The sequence below is a fragment of the Mus caroli genome, unplaced genomic scaffold (assembly GCF_978045245.1).
Source record: "Mus caroli unplaced genomic scaffold, Mus_caroli_1 scaffold_8, whole genome shotgun sequence".
Lineage (NCBI taxonomy): Eukaryota > Metazoa > Chordata > Mammalia > Rodentia > Muridae > Mus > Mus caroli.
Window position 1 is genome coordinate 5,530,601 of NW_028227263.1, and position 19,271 is coordinate 5,549,871.

A 19,271-nucleotide genomic window follows, 5' to 3' on the forward strand; every position below is an offset into this window, starting at 1 on the left:
CTTGTCTCCTGGACTGGTCCTAACCCCTTGAAAACATTCACAACTGAAGCAGAAAGCCCTCCCCTTACCTCTCACACTTTACCTATCACTGACACCAAGCTGAACAGCAGTGGCCAGCCATACCAGAGCCATCTGGATTGGGGCACTAGAGATCCTTGGGCTAAGGCTGTGCCTGACCTGTTTTCGGGGTTACTTCTTCAGGCATTTTTCTGCTTCCCACACGGACTTATTTTCTGAACTTTTCCGCAATCTGCATGGCCTCAGAGTTTTGCATGTTGCCCCAGAGGCAAGGGTCTAACACAGTCAGTTACCCAGCTGTTGGGCCCGCCTCTCCTCTGGCCCCGCCCCAATCCATGTGGCGCCGCCCCAGCTGACAACTCCCGCCCCCTACCAATCCTGCGGCCATGGTTGCGCTCAAGGGCATCCCGAAGGTGCTGTCCCCTGAGCTGTTGTTCGCGCTTGCGCGGATGGGGCATGGAGACGAAATTGGTGAGCACGAAAAGCTGGCAGCGCGGCCCTCTGACAGGGGTGCGATCCTCGTAGGAGCCCTTAACTGGCAGCGTTCAGGAAAGACTGTGGACACTGCCGCAGTCATCTTGCCCTTCAGAGCAGGAAGCTATTCAGCTGCTTGAGGAAAGAGCTGAGCTGAGGCCTGAGATCGGACCAGGTCATAGAACTACAAGAAGGGCAAACCAGGTTCCAAGTTCAACGACGGGGTAATTCCCAGACGTCCACGTGACTTCCCAGGCTACCAGGAGATCTGCCCGTTTCTTGATCCTTGGCCGGGTGCTCTAGGGCAAGGCGGGAAAACACAGAGGCTGGAGTGTAACTGTTGATTGGTTACTCCTCCCAGACACTGGTTTCATTCAGTTTCTTTCTTTTTTTTCTTAACCATCTGAAAGGGATTACGGGGTGGCCCACGATCTGACCCACTAACTGGAGTGAGAGAGATATACTGGTCTGGCTTGAGGACATCCCAGATGGTGGGTGTACTGTGCTAATGCACAGGGATGTGTGGCTTGTAGATATCTGTGACTATGTAAGGTGACCATCTGGGAGGGAGAACTGCACTGATTCCAGCCCATCTTTCGCCTTTCTGTCTTTCCAGTCCTTGCTGATGCGAACTTCCCTACCTCCTCCATCTGCCAGTGCGGACCTGTGGAGATCCGAGCAGACGGTGAGCACCACGGGGCTGGGGTATGAGCACCACAGGGCTGGGGTGCAAACAGTCCTGGTTCTGTGGCCTCTCTGTCCTGGCCCCTCATTCCGGTTGACTGGTTGCTTAAATTTTGTGGTCCAAAAATGAAAGTTGTAGACAGGTGGGGTTGCAGGTCATGGTGAGAGCAAAAGCCTGAACCCAGCTCTGCCTTCCTAGGCCTGGACATCCCACAGCTCCTGGAGGCTGTGCTGAGGCTCCTGCCCCTGGACACCTATGTGGAAAGCCCGGTGAGGACCAAAGGCTGAGCTGCTGATCTGTTTCCCCTTTGCTAGACTTCATATGGCTATATATGCCAAAAGGGCTCCCTCCCTCAGAGGCGCTAGGGAGGTGCCTGAGGCCGCAGAGCTAACCCCTATCTCCCCAGGCTGCTGTCATGGACCTGGTGCCCAGTGACAAGGAGAAGGGCCTGCAGACCCCAATATGGAAACATTATGAATCCCTTCTTCTCAAAGCTGACTGTAAAGTGAGTGCAGCCCCAACCATGGGACCCTCTGTCTCCTGGCATCTGGGCTCTGGAAGGGTGAATCGTGGGAGTGGACAGGGAAGAAGTGCGTCTGAGCCCTGTGGCCACCTCCCTCTCTTCCCAAGCCTCTTCCTCCCAGAATCCTGACCTATCCGCCCTGGGAGTTGGTCCCATTTGAGCCAGAGGATTGTGGGCTCCAGGATGGGGTCCCCTCTGACCTATAGATGTACACCCTCACCCTAGGTCTTGCTCTTTGCCACCTCATTCTTGCTAAGGTCTGCCTGTCACACAGCCCACATCCCTGCCTGGCAGGGGACATACCTATTCTCCAAAGGAGCCGTTTGGTCTGAGCAGGACCCCTTGAGTACTCTTGTCCTAAGCAGGGGACTTTGAAGGCAGATGAAAAAACCAAAGATATTTATGTAACAATTTGTAACAGTACAAAATTACAGTTATAAAATAGTAATGAAAATAATATGGTTAGAGGTCACTTCAGCATAAGGTATTAAAAAATAGTCACAACATTAGGAAGTGTCTTAGGGTTTCACTACTGTGAACAGACACCGTGACCAAGGCAACGCTTATAAGGACAACATTTAATTGAGCTGGCTTACAGGTTCAGAGGTTCAGTCCATTACCATCAAGGTGGGAGCATGGCAGCATCCAGACAGGCATGGTGCAGGCGGAGCTGAGAGTTCTACATCTTCATCTGAAGGCAGCTAGTGGAAGACTGGCTTCCAGTGAGCTAGGATGAGGACTTAAAGCCCATGCCCACAGTGACACACCTACTCCAACAAGGCCACACCTCCAAATAGTGCCACTCCTGGGCCCAAGCATATTCAAACCATGACAGGAAGGTTGAGAATCACTGATGTAAAGGCTTGCTGAGCTGAGTTCATACCCAGCAGGCATCTTGTCCATCACAGGCTCAGACAGAGATATAAAAGATACCCCTTGTCTCTGGATCCTTGAAACTCCAGCATCAGGAGAACCAGAAGATTGGAGCCTAGAAGACCAGGGTTCCATTGCTGCTGCCTCCTGGCTATCTCCTGATGGGGGACTCAAATCAGGAGTCCACCTAGAGGACTTTCAGACAAGGTCCCTCCAACCATGCCTTTTTGTCTTCTAGAAAGCCCTGATGAAGATAGAGAGATTTGAATTTTATGAACGTGCAAAAAAGGCATTTGCTGTGGTTGCAACCGGGTGAGTGTCTGCTGCATCTGGGTGACTTATTCAGGTCCCTGGGAACTGCCTCCACTCCTGCTTTGCCCATGAAGACGAGAGGGATTGCTGAGCAGGTGGGATAGAAGCAGGAAGGGATCTGCTTTCACTGAGGGCAAAGTTGGAGTCCCAGCACCTTGACCCTCCTGCAGGGAGATGGCACTCTATGGAAACATCATCCTCAAGAAGGGAACTCTTGACCTCGGACCCTCGTAGAGACCACTCCAGGCTGACCCCAATCAGCACACCTTCCCTTGGCAGCAACCAGACCTGGACATCAGCCTCGGGCTCAAGAAGATGGCAGATCTTTTTTTTTTTTTTTTTTTTTTTGGTTTTTCGAGACAGGGTTTCTCTGTATAGCCCTGGCTGTCCTGGAACTCACTTTGTAGACCAGGCTGGCCTCGAACTCAGAAATCCGCCTGCCTCTGCCTCCCGAGTGCTGGGATTAAAGGCGTGCGCCACCACCGCCCGGCAAGATGGCAGATCTTGAGACTCTGCTGACCCTGACAAATTCCCCCTTCCATGACTTGTGAGATTGATGGGGGAGGGGGAGTAGTCATCGCCAAGCTTTAATCTAAAGGTTTTGTACTCATAAACTTGTCTTGTGGTGAGTTCCATGGATGCCATCAGCTCCCAAGTAAGCATCCTCGACGTACCCGTGATGAATCCTCAGTTAGAAAATCCACATGGAAAGAAGCATGGTGATTTGAGGGCTGGGAGCTGAGCAGGAGCTAGGCCTGGGTAGGAACCTGGGAGCTGGACTGGGTCTGTGGCTGTGGCCTGGGCCTAGGCCTAGTGGTTGATGTTGGGTAAGATGCACAGCAGGGGGCTGGAGCTGGTTGCACTGGGTGCTTGTATGGGGTAGGGGCTTCTGTATTAGCCACTTGGATTGCAATATACAGTGATTCTTGAGTAGGCCCAATCTCTGAGCTCAGAGCCAGAGGGCAAGTGACAGAGCCTGGCTGGGCATCTTAGATAGAAGGCCTCTGACACTCAGAGATGACTACTCAGCTGCTAGGGATGGTATACTGTCCTCTCTGGTTCAAGGTCAGAGAGGTCTGGGTGTGGACTGGATCCCATGCAGATGTTTGGTAGGTTAAGCACCCACTACCTATGCATGAGCAGCTATGTTAGGCCCAGGAACTCAGATGCAATGTGGCTGCTCCCAGCTTTGAATCCTCAGTTGTCCCAGGAGGTAAAGGATCAGCTGAGGCTCAGTATAGCCAGAGATAGGAAGATCAGAGGGGAAGAACCCAGGCAGACAAGAAACTGTTTCCCTACTGAGTGCTTGGACTGGATCTCCAGCACTTGTCTACAGACAACTGGTGAATGTTCATAGCAGCTTTGTCTGTACTTGCCAAAAGGGGCAAACCAACTGAGTTCAGCAGGTGAGTAGACAGTCCCTTTGATAGAGCAAGTGTTCTTATCTCTCCAGCCCCAGTTACATCCTTTAAGAGGAAATGGCCCCAGAGGTTCCTGGGTCAGGCAAAACTAGAATGAAACCTGGCCACAGTCACCCTCCTGGGCCAGTAGATGCTTTTGGTCCCAATAAAACACCAGGCACTTGAAACACCAGCATCTGCAGGTCCTCTACTTAGATTCAGGGAATGGGGAGGTGAGACAGCTCAAATTTTGATCGTGGATCCAACCTCACGGGCACTAGACAGAGTGCTTCACAAGGGCTGCTTCCAGACCGCCTGGGCCTGGATTCTAATGGTCTCTGGCCATCTCTAACTTGACGGAGGAAATGACAAGAAGAGGTTTGATAATAATCTGCATTGTCAGTTATGTTCGATTGAGAATTGCCTGGAAATGCTAGCAAAGCTGCTCTACCAAGTGTGAGCCACGGACAGATTCATTTAGGTTCTTAGCAGGATGACAGGTGGGGCTACTCTGAGATGAAGGCTAGACCTTGAGGTCACTGTCAGAGCCTGGCAGTTCATCTTCAGGACCCTGGACTTGTCTGTAAGATGGAATGTTGGGCTGTAATGTGGGGGTACTAAGTATTTCTATAATGCGGACTCATCTGCAGCGTGGGAGCAATGGGATCAAATAGTTTGAAGACTCCAGATTCATCTATGAGGTAGAACCTGGGTACCTGCTTTGTGGGGCTTAGAGGCCAAGGTGCACATGAGGCTTCACCACCCCCCCCTCATGTCCTTGGAGGAGTGGGGACAAGAGACATACAGTGTGTGAGACTGGTAGATAACCTATGTAGCTACATGGGCTTGGGGTGCGTTGGGATGGAGAGCTGGTGGCCTCTGTTAAGATGTCTCTTCCACCTGAGCTACCGGGGTTGGAAAATGTGTGCCTCTGGGACCCTTTAGTGCGTTTCACTGCACAGATGGGATTGGTAGTCACCTACACACTCATCAACCTGTGTCACACACAACCTTACACCTCTTCAAGCGTGTCCTCAGACTCTTTTGTGGGAAGTCCAGGATGGGCTTCCCTTCTGAGGCTGATGCTGCTAACTGGTCCCCGCACTGACTGCTTGGCACATCTATCACTTCATCCCTGTGTGCAGAGAATTGGACCCAAAGAGAATTGTTCAGGAGCTGAGGGTCAACTAAACCTTGTGCCCCGTCCATCAGAAGCCTCTGGTGAGCCATAGGTAGGATAGCATAGTTCTTCCTCCAAGATGCAGCTTCTCTGTCCCAGAATTGTTGGTCTTAAAGACAGGCATTCCTTCCATCAATTTTCAAGGTATTTATTTTTTTTTTACTAGCTGGGGAGAGTCAGTGGTCACAACAGCCTAGACCTCAGGAAAGGAGTGGAAGAGTGGTTAGGGCTTTCAAGAATCCTCCATAGAGTGGGCAAGGTGGTCAAGGTCCTCCTCTGGTCCCTGCAGCACCTGACGATACAGGATGGGCCGTGACTGGGGCACTTCTTCATCCTGGACATCGTCAGACATGGGATGGTCTATGCTGTCAAGATCCAGTTCTGGACCCTGAAGAGGACTGCGAAGATGGCTCAGGATATCCTTAGTCTCCACCCAGGTCATGGCATCTGTGGAGAAGGAGACGTAGAGATAGCCTCCCTCACTAGATCCTTCCCACTAGCCTCCTGTCCGAATGGGCCCCATGATGTGGCCTCGATCCCGCTCTGACCTGGATGCTTTTCCTCGGCAACTGCAGGCTTCTGCTTTGGTTCAGGAAGCAGTGGCCCCAGCTGGTTGTCCTTTTCAAGAGGCTCCATGGCTCTGGTACCCCAGGCCCTGCCAACCCAAGTAGAATAAGGTTCACACACAGATGGGGGGAGTTAGACATGGCTAGCCCCACTTTCAAAGATGTTCTCTGCCCCTAGACAGCTGCTGGCCCTGGGAAGCTGCTCCACACCCACCCACCTTACCGCTCTGTAAGGCCTGGGACAAGATCATGGCTCTGTGACCCTAGCATCTCTAATGCACTAAAAGCAGGGATGGGACCCAAGAAGGTTAGAGCAGGGTCCTCAAGGGCAAGGGAGTAGGTAATATGCTGTTCTAAAACATAGCCCATTGGAGGCTGCAGGGAGAACTGGGTCTGGAAAATGGCCTTTGGTCCCTGCTCCTGGAAGGGAACTTCCAAGGAGGGATGCCTGTGGGGTTTGAGTATCACTTCCTCCTAGAAGCTTCTGAATAGCCATGTTCTCCAATTCCCCCAGTGCACCAGCCCACACTTGCCCTCTGGGACACTTACTTCTCTGTTTCCTGTTCAGGGAACACATGTTTGCCTTTGGTCTTGACAGGGACCTAGGAGAGGGAGTCACAGGTGGGGATTCTGCTAGTTAGTGGCCCAAGGTTGGAGGACACCAGGGAGAGGTCCCTCTAAGGCCCACCAACAGGCTGGGCTTCAGTTCAACTGTGTTTAACTCTAGGGGATAAGGATTATCATGGCTATCAGAACTGCAGAGAGAGAGGATTTAGGACACCAGCCTGTTCCCAAATTGCCAGCCTTCCCAAAACCCAGCCAGCTTAGGAGAAAAGAGAGCTCTTCTGCTGGTACCCAGGACTCACTTTGGACTCTGCACCCTCACTCCACCCCAGTATTTTGCACTAATTAAGGCTATGCCTGCCCCTCCCCATCCTGGCTAGTGGCCCAGAAGGTAGCCGGCTCCTCTGAATGCAATACCTTAATGAAGACAAAGTACCAAGAAGGACGTGAGGCACAGGGTGACCCTGGGAAAGTGCCCAGCTCTAAGAAGCTGTGGATGGCTGTGGAGGGTGGGCCTCTCTCATCCTCTTTTGCTGCCACGTGTGCAGAGTGAGTGGACTTGGCCCAGGGCAAGCTCAGTGAATTTTCCGCCAGGGCAACTGTTTCTAGTCTATAAATCATCCCCTAAGTGAGTGTGCCCAGGGTAGTATGGAAAGGATCCTCTCACACAGGGTCTTCTGAGGCATTTGGACTCCCATGTCCCTACCCATAATCATCTGTGTCATGACCAATATCCTCTCATCCTGGGGTCACCTGCCTGTCATGGAGGCTCACATATGTCCTTCCGGTTGCCTGGCCGTCATGGAGACCCATGTTCTCACTGGGTAACCTCAGTGCCTTGGAGATTTGCCCAGGAGACCCCAGAAGGGCTCAGACCCTTCTCTTCCTGAGGCCCCTCATCTTTGCTCACATGGTGCCACTACCACATTCACCACACATCCCTGCTTGCCTCGCCAGCTTAGGGGGTGGAGAGAAAGAAGTCCTTTCCGGTATTTCCTGCTAACTATGGCAGAGGCTGGCAGCCAGGAATGGAGCTGGACAGAGGGGCCCCTTGCATACCTGGTGTGCTGGAGCTGCACCTGCCTCCCACAGCAGTGCAGCCACCAAACAGGTGGCCAGGAGAAACCTAGGGGACCAGAGAGAGAATGTGAGGTGGTGATGGAGTCAAGACCTGCTGGAGCTGCTGGTGTGTGTGTAGAGATGGGCAGAGAGACCAAGGTCGGTCTCTGCTGATCCATTGTTAGATCTTGACTCTGGCCTCACAGAAAAGGTCCTGCAGGCAGAGTAAGCAAGCAAAATGCTCAGGACACCCCTGCTCTGTGTCTTGATGCCAAGCTCTCCACCTGTGGCCAAGACACCTCATGCCCCACTATGACAGGACACTGGCAGTGCTGAAGATTCCAGAGGCTGCACAAGGACACACATGTGGGCTTGCACACACATGCATACATATGCCTGAAAGTGTCGATAGGGGTGGGGGATGGAGGCCCTAGCACATGGCCATGCCCCATAGTATCCCTGAGGCCACAATCCATGGTATTGGGAATAACTTCTAGTGGCTAGTAGCCCCAGCCCCATCATGAAGATGGAAGAAATGCTGAACACATGGGTCTAAAGAGATGTGATGTATGTGAAATATATGTGTGTTTGTTGGTATATGGCATGCATGTATATACGTGTGTGTGTGTGTGTGTGTGTGTGTGTGTGTGTGTGTGTGTTTGCTGAATGAAGCCTCACAGAAAACTCTCGTCTCTATGATTCAGCCCTTTGGGTTCAAAGGCCGCAGGTAAGGACCAGGACACAGGCTTGAGCACACGTCTCACCTCAGGACCACTAGGCAGAGGCCTATTTGTGTGCTGGGAAGAGAAATGAACATGGAGACCCTCATCCTAGCCTTTGTACTGCCCCCCCCCCCACACACACACACTCACTCCCCGCTTCCTTGATGACTAAGGTCCTGCAGGGAGCGTAGGCCTCCCTGAGACACAAACCCTAGCTCCTGGGTAACCAACTCTCAGGTTCCCCGATTCCTGCACTGCCTCTACCCGGCCATCCCTCAAAGGCCTGCTACATATTCCCCTGCCTCCCCTACCTTGCTACTGTCCCTTTTCTTTTGGGACATCACAGCCTGGAATGTTGCTTCTTCCCAGGGGAGATATAGGACCTAATGTTGCATGGCTCAGGGACCCCATGGGACAAACCACCCTCATGCATAGTTGGAGGCCACTTGAGCTGCTCTTGGAGGTAAACCCTGAGCTGCAGACCCGAGGGTGAGTGTTTTGCAGAAAAGAGGCTTTTCCCTCCCTCCCTCCCTCCCTCCCTCCCTCCCTCCCTCCCTCCCTCCTTCCCTCCCTCCCTCCCCTTCCTTTTTTCCTTCCTTTTCTTCCTTCCTCTCACCCTCCATCCCTTCTTGTTTCCCTCCCTTCCTCCCTCTCTTCCTTCCTCCCTCTCCTCCTCTAAGACCCTCCCCTGGAATTAGGTTTCCGGTTGAGATGGAGTAACTCTCAGGGCCTCTCTCTAAGCCAGAGCTCCTAGACTCAGACCCAGTATGACCGTAACCACACAGCCAGGCCCACCCTGGTCAATGCCCCCAGCTGCCAGCTTTTATGAGTAGAAAAGTTTGGGCCCAGAGGCCACGGCATCACCTCTTCATGACTGGGGGTCCTTTTCAGTGCTCTAGGCGAATGGTGAAGCTGTAGATCCCAGGGTCCAGGTGTCTGGTCCTCTTCCTTCTAACCCTGGTTTTATATTTCCTACATGGGTGTGTCTGACCAGAGGTCAGGGGCCAGCAATCACTGAGCCATAAGCCACGCCTGCCCCACCATGTAGCATGAGCAGTGAGCATAGACTGAGCACCCAGGAGACTTTTGATCTCCCACCTGCCAGTTCTACCACTAAGACCTGCCCACTTTAGCACTAGACTTCCAGCCACAACCACAGCACCACTAACTCCTACATTCCCCTCTCCTGCATAGATAGGCACTTGGCTCTGTGTCCTCTGTTACCCCTCAGCCCTCTATGCTATACTCCAGACTGCCAACCCCAATACTCTGGTAGCTGAGTGGTCCCAGAGCCCCACCCCTTTCTTTTGGGACTTGGGATAGAGCAGTTGTTACTCCAAGAAGCAGTTGTACCTTGCAGTGCTCCCACCAAATCCCAGGTAAATGAGCACATCACACTCAGAGAGGCAACTATATTCAAAGCTCAGGAAATGGATGACCTCCTGGTGGGGACAGGCAGTCACTGCAGATAGTCAGAGCTTCAGGGAGTCCCAAGAACAAGGAAGCCCCTGGCCTGGGGTATGCCCCAGACTGTTGAAATTCAAAAAGACAATAGTGAGAAGCTACTCAAATACACAGTACCAAATATGTCATTGTAACAACCCTCTTCAGAGTGATGGGGACAGGCACAGCATTGGAAGACCATGGTCCAATGTTTCTTCTGTAAGTCCAAGGTTGCCCTGTGTGGTGGTTTGAATAAAAATGTCTCATTCATAGGCTTATGCATTTTAATACAGTAGCCTCGGCTGGTGGAACTGTTTGGGAAGGATTAGGAGATAGGGACTTGTTAGAGTGTCACTGAGGGCAGGCTTTGAGGTTTCAAATGTCCATGCCATTCTTAGTTACCTCTCTCTCTCTCTCTCTCTCTCTCTCTGTGTGTGTGTGTGTGTGTGTGTGTGTGTGTGTGTGTGTTGTGTATGTCTCTCTATGTGTCTGTTTGTGTCTATGTATGTGGTGTGTGTGGTTTGGTATCTCTGTGTGTGTGTCTACGTTATATGTATGTGTCTATATGGTGTGCATGTCTATGTGGCATGTGTATGTGTGTGATATGTGTGTGTGGTGTATGTGTGTGTGTGGTATGTATGTGTCTGTCTCTGTGTCTGTGTGTGTCTATGTGGTATGTGCATGTGTCTATGTGGGGTGTGTGTGGTATGTGTGTGTCTGTGTGTGTGTGTGTCTATGTGGTGTATGTGTGGTATATGTGTGTGTCTATGTGGGGTGTGTGTGGTATATGTGTGTCTGTGTGTGTGTGTCTATGTGGGGTGTGTGTGGTATATGTGTGTCTGTGTGTGTGTGTCTATGTGGGGTGTGTGTGTGTGTCTATGTGGGGTGTGTGTGTGTGTGTGGTGTGCCTCGTGTTTATGGATCAAATGCAAGCTGTCATCACCTGCCCCAGCGCCATGCCTGCCACCTGCCATGCTCCCCATCAGCACTGACATAGACTCCAGCCCTCTGAAACCATAGGCCCCAAATTGTACACTTTTATAAGTTGCCTTGGTCATGTGTCTTGTCACAGCATTAGAAAGACACTTGGGGGGCTGGAGAGATGGCTCAGCGGTTAAGAGCACTGAATGCTCTTCCAAAGGTCGTGAGTTCAAATCCCAGCAACCACATGGTGGCTCACAACCATCTGTAATGAGATCTGGCACTCTCTTCTGGTGTGTCTGAAGACTGCTACAGTGTACTTAGATATACTAATAAATAAATCTTTAAAAAAAAAAAAAGAAAGAAAGACACTTGGACACTGCAGTGTCATGAAAGCTGTAGACCAATAATCCTCCACAAATAAAATAGGGTCAAGTAAAGTACACAAGAATTGATCGCAAGAGTGTAAAGTTGGTCTAGTATTTAATCTTCTAAGCTGTAAACAAAGGACAAAGAGCATGAGCTTATTTTAAGAGACAGGGAAAAAGAGCACTTGACAATTCCGGTGTCCATTTATGCTTAAAATGGGGGCGGAATGGAGCTGTGGCTTAGCAGTTAAAAAGGTACACAGCTTGTCAGAATGTCAAAGGCCAGGGGGTAAACGGAGACAGGCATGGAGCTGTGGTGTCAGTGCTGATGGTGACTGACAGGGTCTGCTGCTGCTGCTGGCAACCAGCAGTCAGAGAGACCACTCAGCACACTTTCCTCCAGGGGAACGAACGAAGCTTGATAGGACCTGGCACTCAGTGACCAGTGAGAGACTCAGAACTCTTAACTCTCAGGGGCCAACGAGAAAGAAAAGGAAGAAAAGAAAATTCACACACACACACACACACACACACACACATGCTGAGAGGATGAAGCAAAGGCAGTCTCCAATAACGTCACACATGCACAAATGTGCACATGTACACACAGCTGGAGGCTGGAACTCCAGCACACTTTCCCTTCTCTCTCCTAGCTTCCGTAGCCCAGCAAAATCTTTCAAGCAGCACTGAATTACAATGGGATTACGTCCCATTTATCTTCTAGTGAATGATGATGAAAAACACAGTGTGTTCCCCAGCACCTTTACAGAAATAACATTACGCAGTGCAGGTAAAGAAAACAAAGTGTTCCCAAGAACTCACGGACATTCATAACTAAGCAACTTGTCATAGATTAACAAGTCTGAGCAAGCAGGTAGTTTCCTTGGCCAGGTTCTCTTACTGGCAGGCAGCAACTTGTGGTTAAAAGACAGAATCGAGTATTTTATTATTTATCTCAAAAAGTAATGTTATAAGAACCTTAAAGGAGTCGCAAATCTAAACTTTTATATAAGAAGTAATCAGTCACACCTACTTTAATTCCTCAGAGTGTAATCCTCTCATCAGCAATTACTCGTCAATAATTGTTATGAAATCAATAAGGAAGCTGAGGTCAGAAATAAGTACAAGAAATCAATCATCACCTGTCCAGCCTCAGTGAGCGTCACGTCAGTCAGTGCTGCTATTGTTCTTGTTCCCTGACCTTGAAAACGCCCTAGCTTAAATATTAAGAGTATGCTTTTCTGAACTTCAAATTGCTCTCTAAGATTTTCTACATCAGAGTCCCTAGCAAAAACACCTTAACCTAGCGTCACTAACAACTTTATTTATCCAAATGCTTTTTAAGGGTTGTGGCCATTGCTAAGAATCTACATCTCTAAGTTCTTTCCTAGGGTGGTGGATACAGCATTAGCCTGCTCCAGCAGCAGTGCCTGAAAGAGATCAAGCACTATTGTGAGTGCCAGATACTGCCCAGGGAGGGGCTGGAAGCCCCCTCAGAGTTTTCTTTTGGGGGGACAGGGTTCGAGACAGGGTTTCTCTGTATAGCTCTGGTTGTCCTGGAACTCACTTTGTAGACCAGGCTGGCCTTGAACTCAGAAATCCACCTGCCTCTGCCTCCCGAGTGCTGGGATTAAAGGCGTGTACCACCACCACCTGAACTTATTTTATGTATTCAACTGCACTATCGCTTCAGACACCCCAGAAGAGGGCATCAGAACCCATTTCAGATGGTTGTGAGCCATCATGTGGTTGCTGGGATTTGAACTCAGGACCTCTGGAAGAAGAGTCAATGCTCTTAACCACTGAGCCATCTCTCCAGCCCTCCTGTATCTTTAGTCTCTTAATAATGTAACTTTGTGAGGGGTCAATATTGTTGCTGCAAGCAAAGCATGTTTATCCACAAATGGAAGAGACACAGGCTTCTGACGAATTCCTAAAACTCATGAAATGAGGAAAGAAAAATCTAGAAGCTTGAATTCCCTGTCAAGATGCTGGAAGCAAATGGCTGTAAGAGAGCAAGACAGACACAAAATTAATACCGTTGACGGGGAGATGAGTAACCCTTGCATTCAGCATTAATAACAACATCCCTCCAACATCTGATGGTCAGGAAGCCCTCTCCAGGACAGGAGCCTGGTCAAAGGGCAACTCCTAACTTCATGGCATTAACAAAAAAGAGCAAGGGCAGGAAGACCCTTGTACTGACCGTCACTGTTAGTAAGTCTATGGGCGCTTCACCAGGTTAGTTTTCTCTGCCAGTTAGAGAATTAAAAGGCAGTTCAAAGCTGGAGCACAGCAGGTAGCTGCTAGGAAATCTCAAAGAAAAAGAGAGAGAGAGAGAGAGAGAGAGAGAGAGAGAGAGAGAGAGAGACCCTTTGCAAACTAGAGGGGGCTCTGGAAACCAAAAGATCCGATTGTCTTCTCTAGGGCTGGGGTTTTTTTTTTTAATTTTAAACAAATTTTTTATTAGATATTTTCTTCATTTACATTTCAAATGCTATCCTGAAATTTCCCTATACTCTCCCCCTGCCCTGCTCCCCAACCTACCCACTCCTGCTTCCTGGCCCTGGCATTCCCCTGTACTGGGGCATATAATCTTTGCAAGACCAAGGGCCTCTCCTTCCAATGATGGCTGATTAGGCCATCTTCTGCTACATATGCAGCTAGAGACATGAGCTCTGGGGGTACTGGTTAGTTCATATTATTATTCCTCCTATACGGTTACAGACCCCTTCAGCTCCTTGGTACTTTCTTTAGCTCCTCCACTGGGGGCCCTGTGTTCCATTCAATAGATGACTGTGAGCATCCACTTCTGTATTTGCCAGGCACTGGCATAGCCTCACAAGAGACAGCTATATCAGGGTCCTGTCAGCAAAATCTTGCTGGCATATGCGATAGTGTCTGCATTTGGGGGCTGATTATGGGATGGATCCCTGGGTGGGGCAGTCTCTGGATGGTCCTTCCTTTTGTCTCAGCTCCAAACTTTGTCTCTGTAACTCCTTCCATGGGTATTTTGTACCCCATTCTAAGGAGGAACAAAGTATCCATACTTTGGTCTTCCTTCTTCTTGAGTTTCATGTGTTTTGCAAATTGTATCTTGGGTATTCTAAGTTTCTGGGCTAATATCCACTTATCAGTGAGTGCATATCATGTGAGTTCTTTTGTGATTGGGTTACCTCACTCAGGATGATATCCTCCAGATCCATCCATTTGCCTAAGAATTTCATGAATTCATTGTTTTTAATAGCTGAGTAGTACTCCATTGTGTAAATATACCACATTTTCTGTATCCATTCCTCTGTTGAGGGACATCTGGGTTCTTTCCAGCTTCCGGCTATTATAAATAAGGCTGCTATGAACATATTGGAGCATGTGTCCTTATTACCAGTTGGAACATCTTCTGGGTATACGCCCAGGAGAGGTATTGCTGGTTCCTCTGGTAGTACTATGTCCAATTTTCTGAGGAACCACCAGACTGATTTTCAGAGTGGTTGTACCAGCTTACAATCCCACCAGCAATAGAGGAGTCTTCCTCTTTCTCCACATCCTCACCAGCATCTGCTGTCACCTGAATTTTTGGTCTTAGCCATTCTCACTTGTATCTCCTTGTACAAAGCTAAAGTCTAAGTGGATCAAGGAACTCCACATAAAACCAAAGACACTAAAACTTATAGAGGAGAAAGTGGGGGAAAGCCTCGAAGATATGGGCACAGGGGGAAAATTCCTGAACAGAACAGCAATGGCTTGTGCTATAAGATCGAGAATCAACAAATGGGACTTCATAAAATTGCAAAGCTTCTGTAAGGCAAAAGACACCGTCAATAAGACAAAAAGGCCACCAACAGATTAGGAGAGGATCTTTAACTATCCTAAATCAGATAGGGGACTAATATCCAATATATATAAGGAACTCAAGAAGGTGGACTCCAGAAAATCAAATAACCCCATTAAAAAATGGAGCACAGAGCTAAACAAAGAATTTTCAACTGAGGAATACTGAACGGCTGAGAAGCACCTGAAAAAAAAAAATGTTCAACATCCTTAATCATCAGGGAAATGCAAATCAGAACAGCCCTGAGATTCCACCTCACATCTGGGCTGGGATTTTTTTTTTCTTTTTTTTTTTTTTTTTAAAGATTTTATTTATTATATGTAAGTACACTGTAGCTGTCTTCAGACACTCCAGAAGAGGGCGCCAGATCTCGTTGCGGATGGTTGTGAGCCACCATGTGGTTGCTGGGATTTGAACTCTGGACCTTCGGAAGAGCAGTCGGGTGATCTTACCCACTGAGCCATCTCACCAGCCCTGGGCTGGGATTTTTAAAGTCTCTGCAGGGTCTTCTTCCCCTAATTTAGGACTGGTCAGTTTGAAGAGAATTAGGGTGGTTGATTGGCCCTAACTGTTATGCAAACAAGTCCTGGGGCCTTGATTTTGTTGAGCCAGTTCATCAGCAGGGAGCCTGCTGGAGGAAGAAAAAGCCCACAGGTTTTAAACTGACAGGCTTTTGTGTTAGGTCAGGAGAGTGAGGAAGCCAGCCATGGCCCTTTTCTCTGCCTGTCTACCAGAGAGTTTGCCTAATGGCTAGTCTTTCTTTTTTTCTTTTTTCTTTGTTTTTGTTGTTGTTGTTGTTGTTTTAGTGCTAGTCTTTCAAGCTTGGACAAACGCTGTGATGTATTCTCTATGACAGAAGTTAGTTTTTAGACTACTGGCAGCTCTGAATGGAAATTTGCTAAGATACACACTCAACAGAACTCGCCTGGACTGGATCTCCTATGATCTCTCTCTCTCTCTCTCTTTTTTTTTTTTTTTTTTTTTTTTGGTTTTTTGAGACAGGGTTTCTCTGTTGCCCTGGCTATCCTGGAACTCACACTGCAGACCATGCTGTCCTCGAACTCAGAAATCCGCCTGCCTCTGTCTCCCAAGTGCTGAGATCAAAGGCCTGCACCACCACGCCCGGCCTCCTATGATCTCTTAACAGACTTCCTTGTGGGCTAAGAACTGGACAGTGCTTTCACAGCTGAGAGGATGGAGTTGAGCACAGCTCTGGAGGTTATGAGAACACCTTCCTTAGCAACCTTAAAGGTTTTTGGCCAGAGCCTATGACCCTGCCAGGCACTCTGAATGAAGGTTTGCCAGTGAGAGAAATCTACCCTAACACCAGACATGCCTGCCCTTTGAAATGTTACTAACCTCATATCCTGAAAAAAGTAATAAATTTAAACATTGCTATTATATTCCTACTTACTGTTAACTTGGATGGAGTGTGTGTGTGCCCCCGTGTGTGTGTGCACACATACAATGTATTATTTCTAGATTTTTGCTGAGCCCAACAGTGCTCAATAAGTTGTTTCATCAAAAAAAAAAAAACAAAAAACAAAAAACAAAACAAACAAAAAACCTCAACAACAAGAAGACAAACACTGGGCGTGGTGGCGTACGCCTTTAATCCCAGCACTTGGGAAGGCAGAGGCAGGCGGATTTCTGAGTTCAAGGCCAGCCTGGTCTACAAAGTTGTGGTTTCCCTTCCCCCACCATGGAACCTGCTTGCTCAAGGGTGGAGTTTCCTGCTCATTCGTTCTGCCACACCCACTGCTGGACCCTGTCGGCTTTGCTGCTTGGAGGCACACACGTGTTCGTCCTGCTACTGGACCCCGAGTTACTTGGCGGGAAATTGGGTTCCCTCCCCCTTCCTTTATAACTGAATGTTGAAATTAGTAAAGGTGGGCCTTAAACATGGAATCGTCTTGGCCCCATTCTTTCTTCCGCCCCGTCTAGTTTCCTCTCTTTTCAGCTCGAACTGCCATTCTCAGTTAAATCGTTCGTGTTGCAGACTGTGGGCGGGCCACAACACAAAGTGAGTGCCAGGACAGCCAGGGCTACACAGAGAAACCCTGTCTCAAAAAAAAAAAAAAAAAAAAAAAAAAAAAAAACCACTGTAGCTGTCTTCAGACACACCAGAAGAGGGCATCAGATCTCATTATGGGTGGCTGTGAGCCAACATGTAGCTGCTGGGATTTGAACTCAGACCTTTGGAAGAGCAGTCAGTGCTCTTACTCGCTGAGCCATCTCACCAGCCCAACAGGATCTTTTTAAAAGGCTGTAAAGGGTTAAGGATTATGATGAATGATCTTGGTTCTCCACTTGACTATGTCTGGGATTGATTAAAACCCAAGCTACTGAATGCAAGAAGAAAAACCCTAACTACTGATGGCAGTCCAGATAAAAGGACATTGGAAGAAAGAAGCTACTCTTTGCCGGTTTGTCCTCACTCTCCCAGGCAAGCTCATCCATCCTGTGGCTTTGGCATCAGAACCAACTTCTGAATTCTGACATAGTCTGGGTATCAGCAGCTCTCCAGGAATCCTCCAGGTCTCCAGAACCAGCTTGGGACTGCTGAGACACCCATCCTCATGGCTTGAAAAATTACTGGATTCTCAGCCTCCAATGTGAGACACTCATCGTTGGACTACTCAGATTGCATCCTCTAAACCAACCTAATAAACCCCATCTAGACATATACATTAATTCAATCAGTTCTGTTCCATTAGAGAACCCTGGCTAATTGGTAGAATGCTTGCCAAACATGCAGAGAGCCTTGAGTCCCATCCTGAGGACCACATAAGTGGGTATGGTGGTGCACACCTGTAATCCCAGCACTCAAGGAGGTGGAGTCAAGAGGACCAAGGATTCATTGCCATTCTAGGCTACACAGAGAATTCAAGACCAATGCTGTCACAAGAGCAAAGAAAAAGAGAAAGGAAAGAGAAACAGAAGAAGAGAGAAGGAGGAGGAGAAGGAAGAGGAGAAAAAGAAGGAGGAGGAGAAGAAGAGGAGGAAGAGGAAGAAGTAAAGATGGGATCTTCAAGTAGGCTCTAATCCAGTATGATCGATGTCCTTTAAGGATGGATTAGGACACTGACAGATACTCTCTACAGAAGTGAAGGAGCAGGCTTTCAGCAGGACCTTCACCAGCACCTTGATCTCAGAGCTTTGGCATCGAGAATAGTAAGACTAATTTTAGTCTGTGGCAGTTTGTTATTACTGGCAGGCTGATGCCAATGTCGATACTGAGACAATAGCAAATGTTGATGAATATGGAGAACCAATAATGGGAACAAAAATAGTACAGCCACTTTGGGTAAAACAGTTTAGCATTTCTTTAAAAGTTAAATGTTGGGCCTGGAGAAGTGGCACTTAATAATTAAGTGTCCTTAATTATTAAGGACACTTGATGCTCTTGGATTGGTCCAGAGTTCAGTTCCCAGCACCCATGTTGACAGCTCACCACAGTTGCACTTTCCAGCATTTACCCAAGAGCAATAGAAGCATGTGTCTAACGAAGACTTGGTCAGGAATGTTGTTACATGTCATGCAACAGACACAAAGGAGAACAATTCAGATACCTGTCTGCGGACAAGCCATGATTCACGACAGCAAGAGGGTTCCAGTCAGGGCTGGAGAGATGGCTCAGCGGTTAAGAGCACTTGACTGCTCTTCTGAAGGTCCTGAGTTCAAATACCAGCAACCACATGGTGACTCACAACCATCCGTAATAAGATCTGACGCCCTCTTCTGGTGTGTCTGAAGACAGCTACAGTTTACTTATTTATAATAATAAATAAATCTTTAGGCTGGATTGAGTGGGCTCGACCAGAGTGAGCAGAGGTCCTGAATTCAAATTCCCAGCAACCACATGATGGCTCACAACCATCAGTTATAGTGTACTCATATACATAAAATAAATAAAATTTTTTTAAAGGCAGATTCCAGTCAACAGCAAGACAGAACTGTGAACAGAGAGTACTGCTGCCTCGAGTGAAGACCAGGAGAAGCATGTCCACTAGAGATGCCCTGCGTGAAGCGAGGCATACTATCAACCAAACATCTGTCCAGAGCCTTCTGCATATTACCACTATTCAGGCACCAGTGACCAAGCAAGACAAGGCCAGTCCTAGGAAAGCTTCCAGCCCAGAAATGCAGACATGGACGGACGTCTAGAGGAGCACCCTCTAGGTCAGAGGCCAACCACAGCTGTCCTGACCCCAGCTTCTATTGTGAGATCTCAGGGGGAAGGAACAGACTCTCCCTTAACCCCTGGAATCCCAGCTGGAGGAGCAGCCAGGGCACCTCTGGTCTCCTGGTTGCCCCCCTGCAGTGAAGTG

The 19,271-nt window shown here is 48.7% G+C and overlaps 2 protein-coding genes across 4 annotated transcripts; one reads left to right on the forward strand and one right to left on the reverse strand.

Moving 5' to 3' along the window:
- The first annotated feature begins 353 nt into the window (after positions 1-353).
- On the forward strand, positions 354-3,499 carry Fuom (fucose mutarotase). Of its 3 annotated transcripts, XR_015047797.1 has the most exons (7): positions 354-489; positions 1,109-1,177; positions 1,376-1,446; positions 1,584-1,682; positions 2,812-2,885; positions 3,056-3,197; positions 3,377-3,499. XR_015047797.1 is itself a non-coding variant. In XM_021168501.3 (6 exons), exons 1-6 carry the CDS (start codon positions 405-407, stop codon positions 3,117-3,119), a joined length of 462 nt encoding a protein of 153 aa, XP_021024160.1. In that variant the 5' UTR covers positions 354-404; the 3' UTR covers positions 3,120-3,499. The 3 variants fall into 3 exon arrangements, 2 of the variants coding, with proteins under 2 accessions (XP_021024160.1, XP_085697305.1); XM_021168501.3 differs by having other exon boundaries at positions 3,056-3,499; XM_085841179.1 differs by lacking the exon at positions 1,376-1,446 and having other exon boundaries at positions 3,056-3,499.
- Positions 3,500-5,592: 2,093 nt separating this feature from the next.
- Positions 5,593-9,343, reverse strand: Prap1 (proline rich acidic protein 1). The gene is made up of 5 exons (XM_021169107.3): positions 9,241-9,343; positions 7,655-7,721; positions 6,581-6,633; positions 6,014-6,120; positions 5,593-5,912 (listed from the first exon to the last, which is right to left on the reverse strand). Exons 1-5 carry the CDS (start codon positions 9,246-9,248, stop codon positions 5,698-5,700), a joined length of 450 nt encoding a protein of 149 aa, XP_021024766.1. The 5' UTR covers positions 9,249-9,343; the 3' UTR covers positions 5,593-5,697.
- Positions 9,344-19,271: the final 9,928 nt, after the last annotated feature.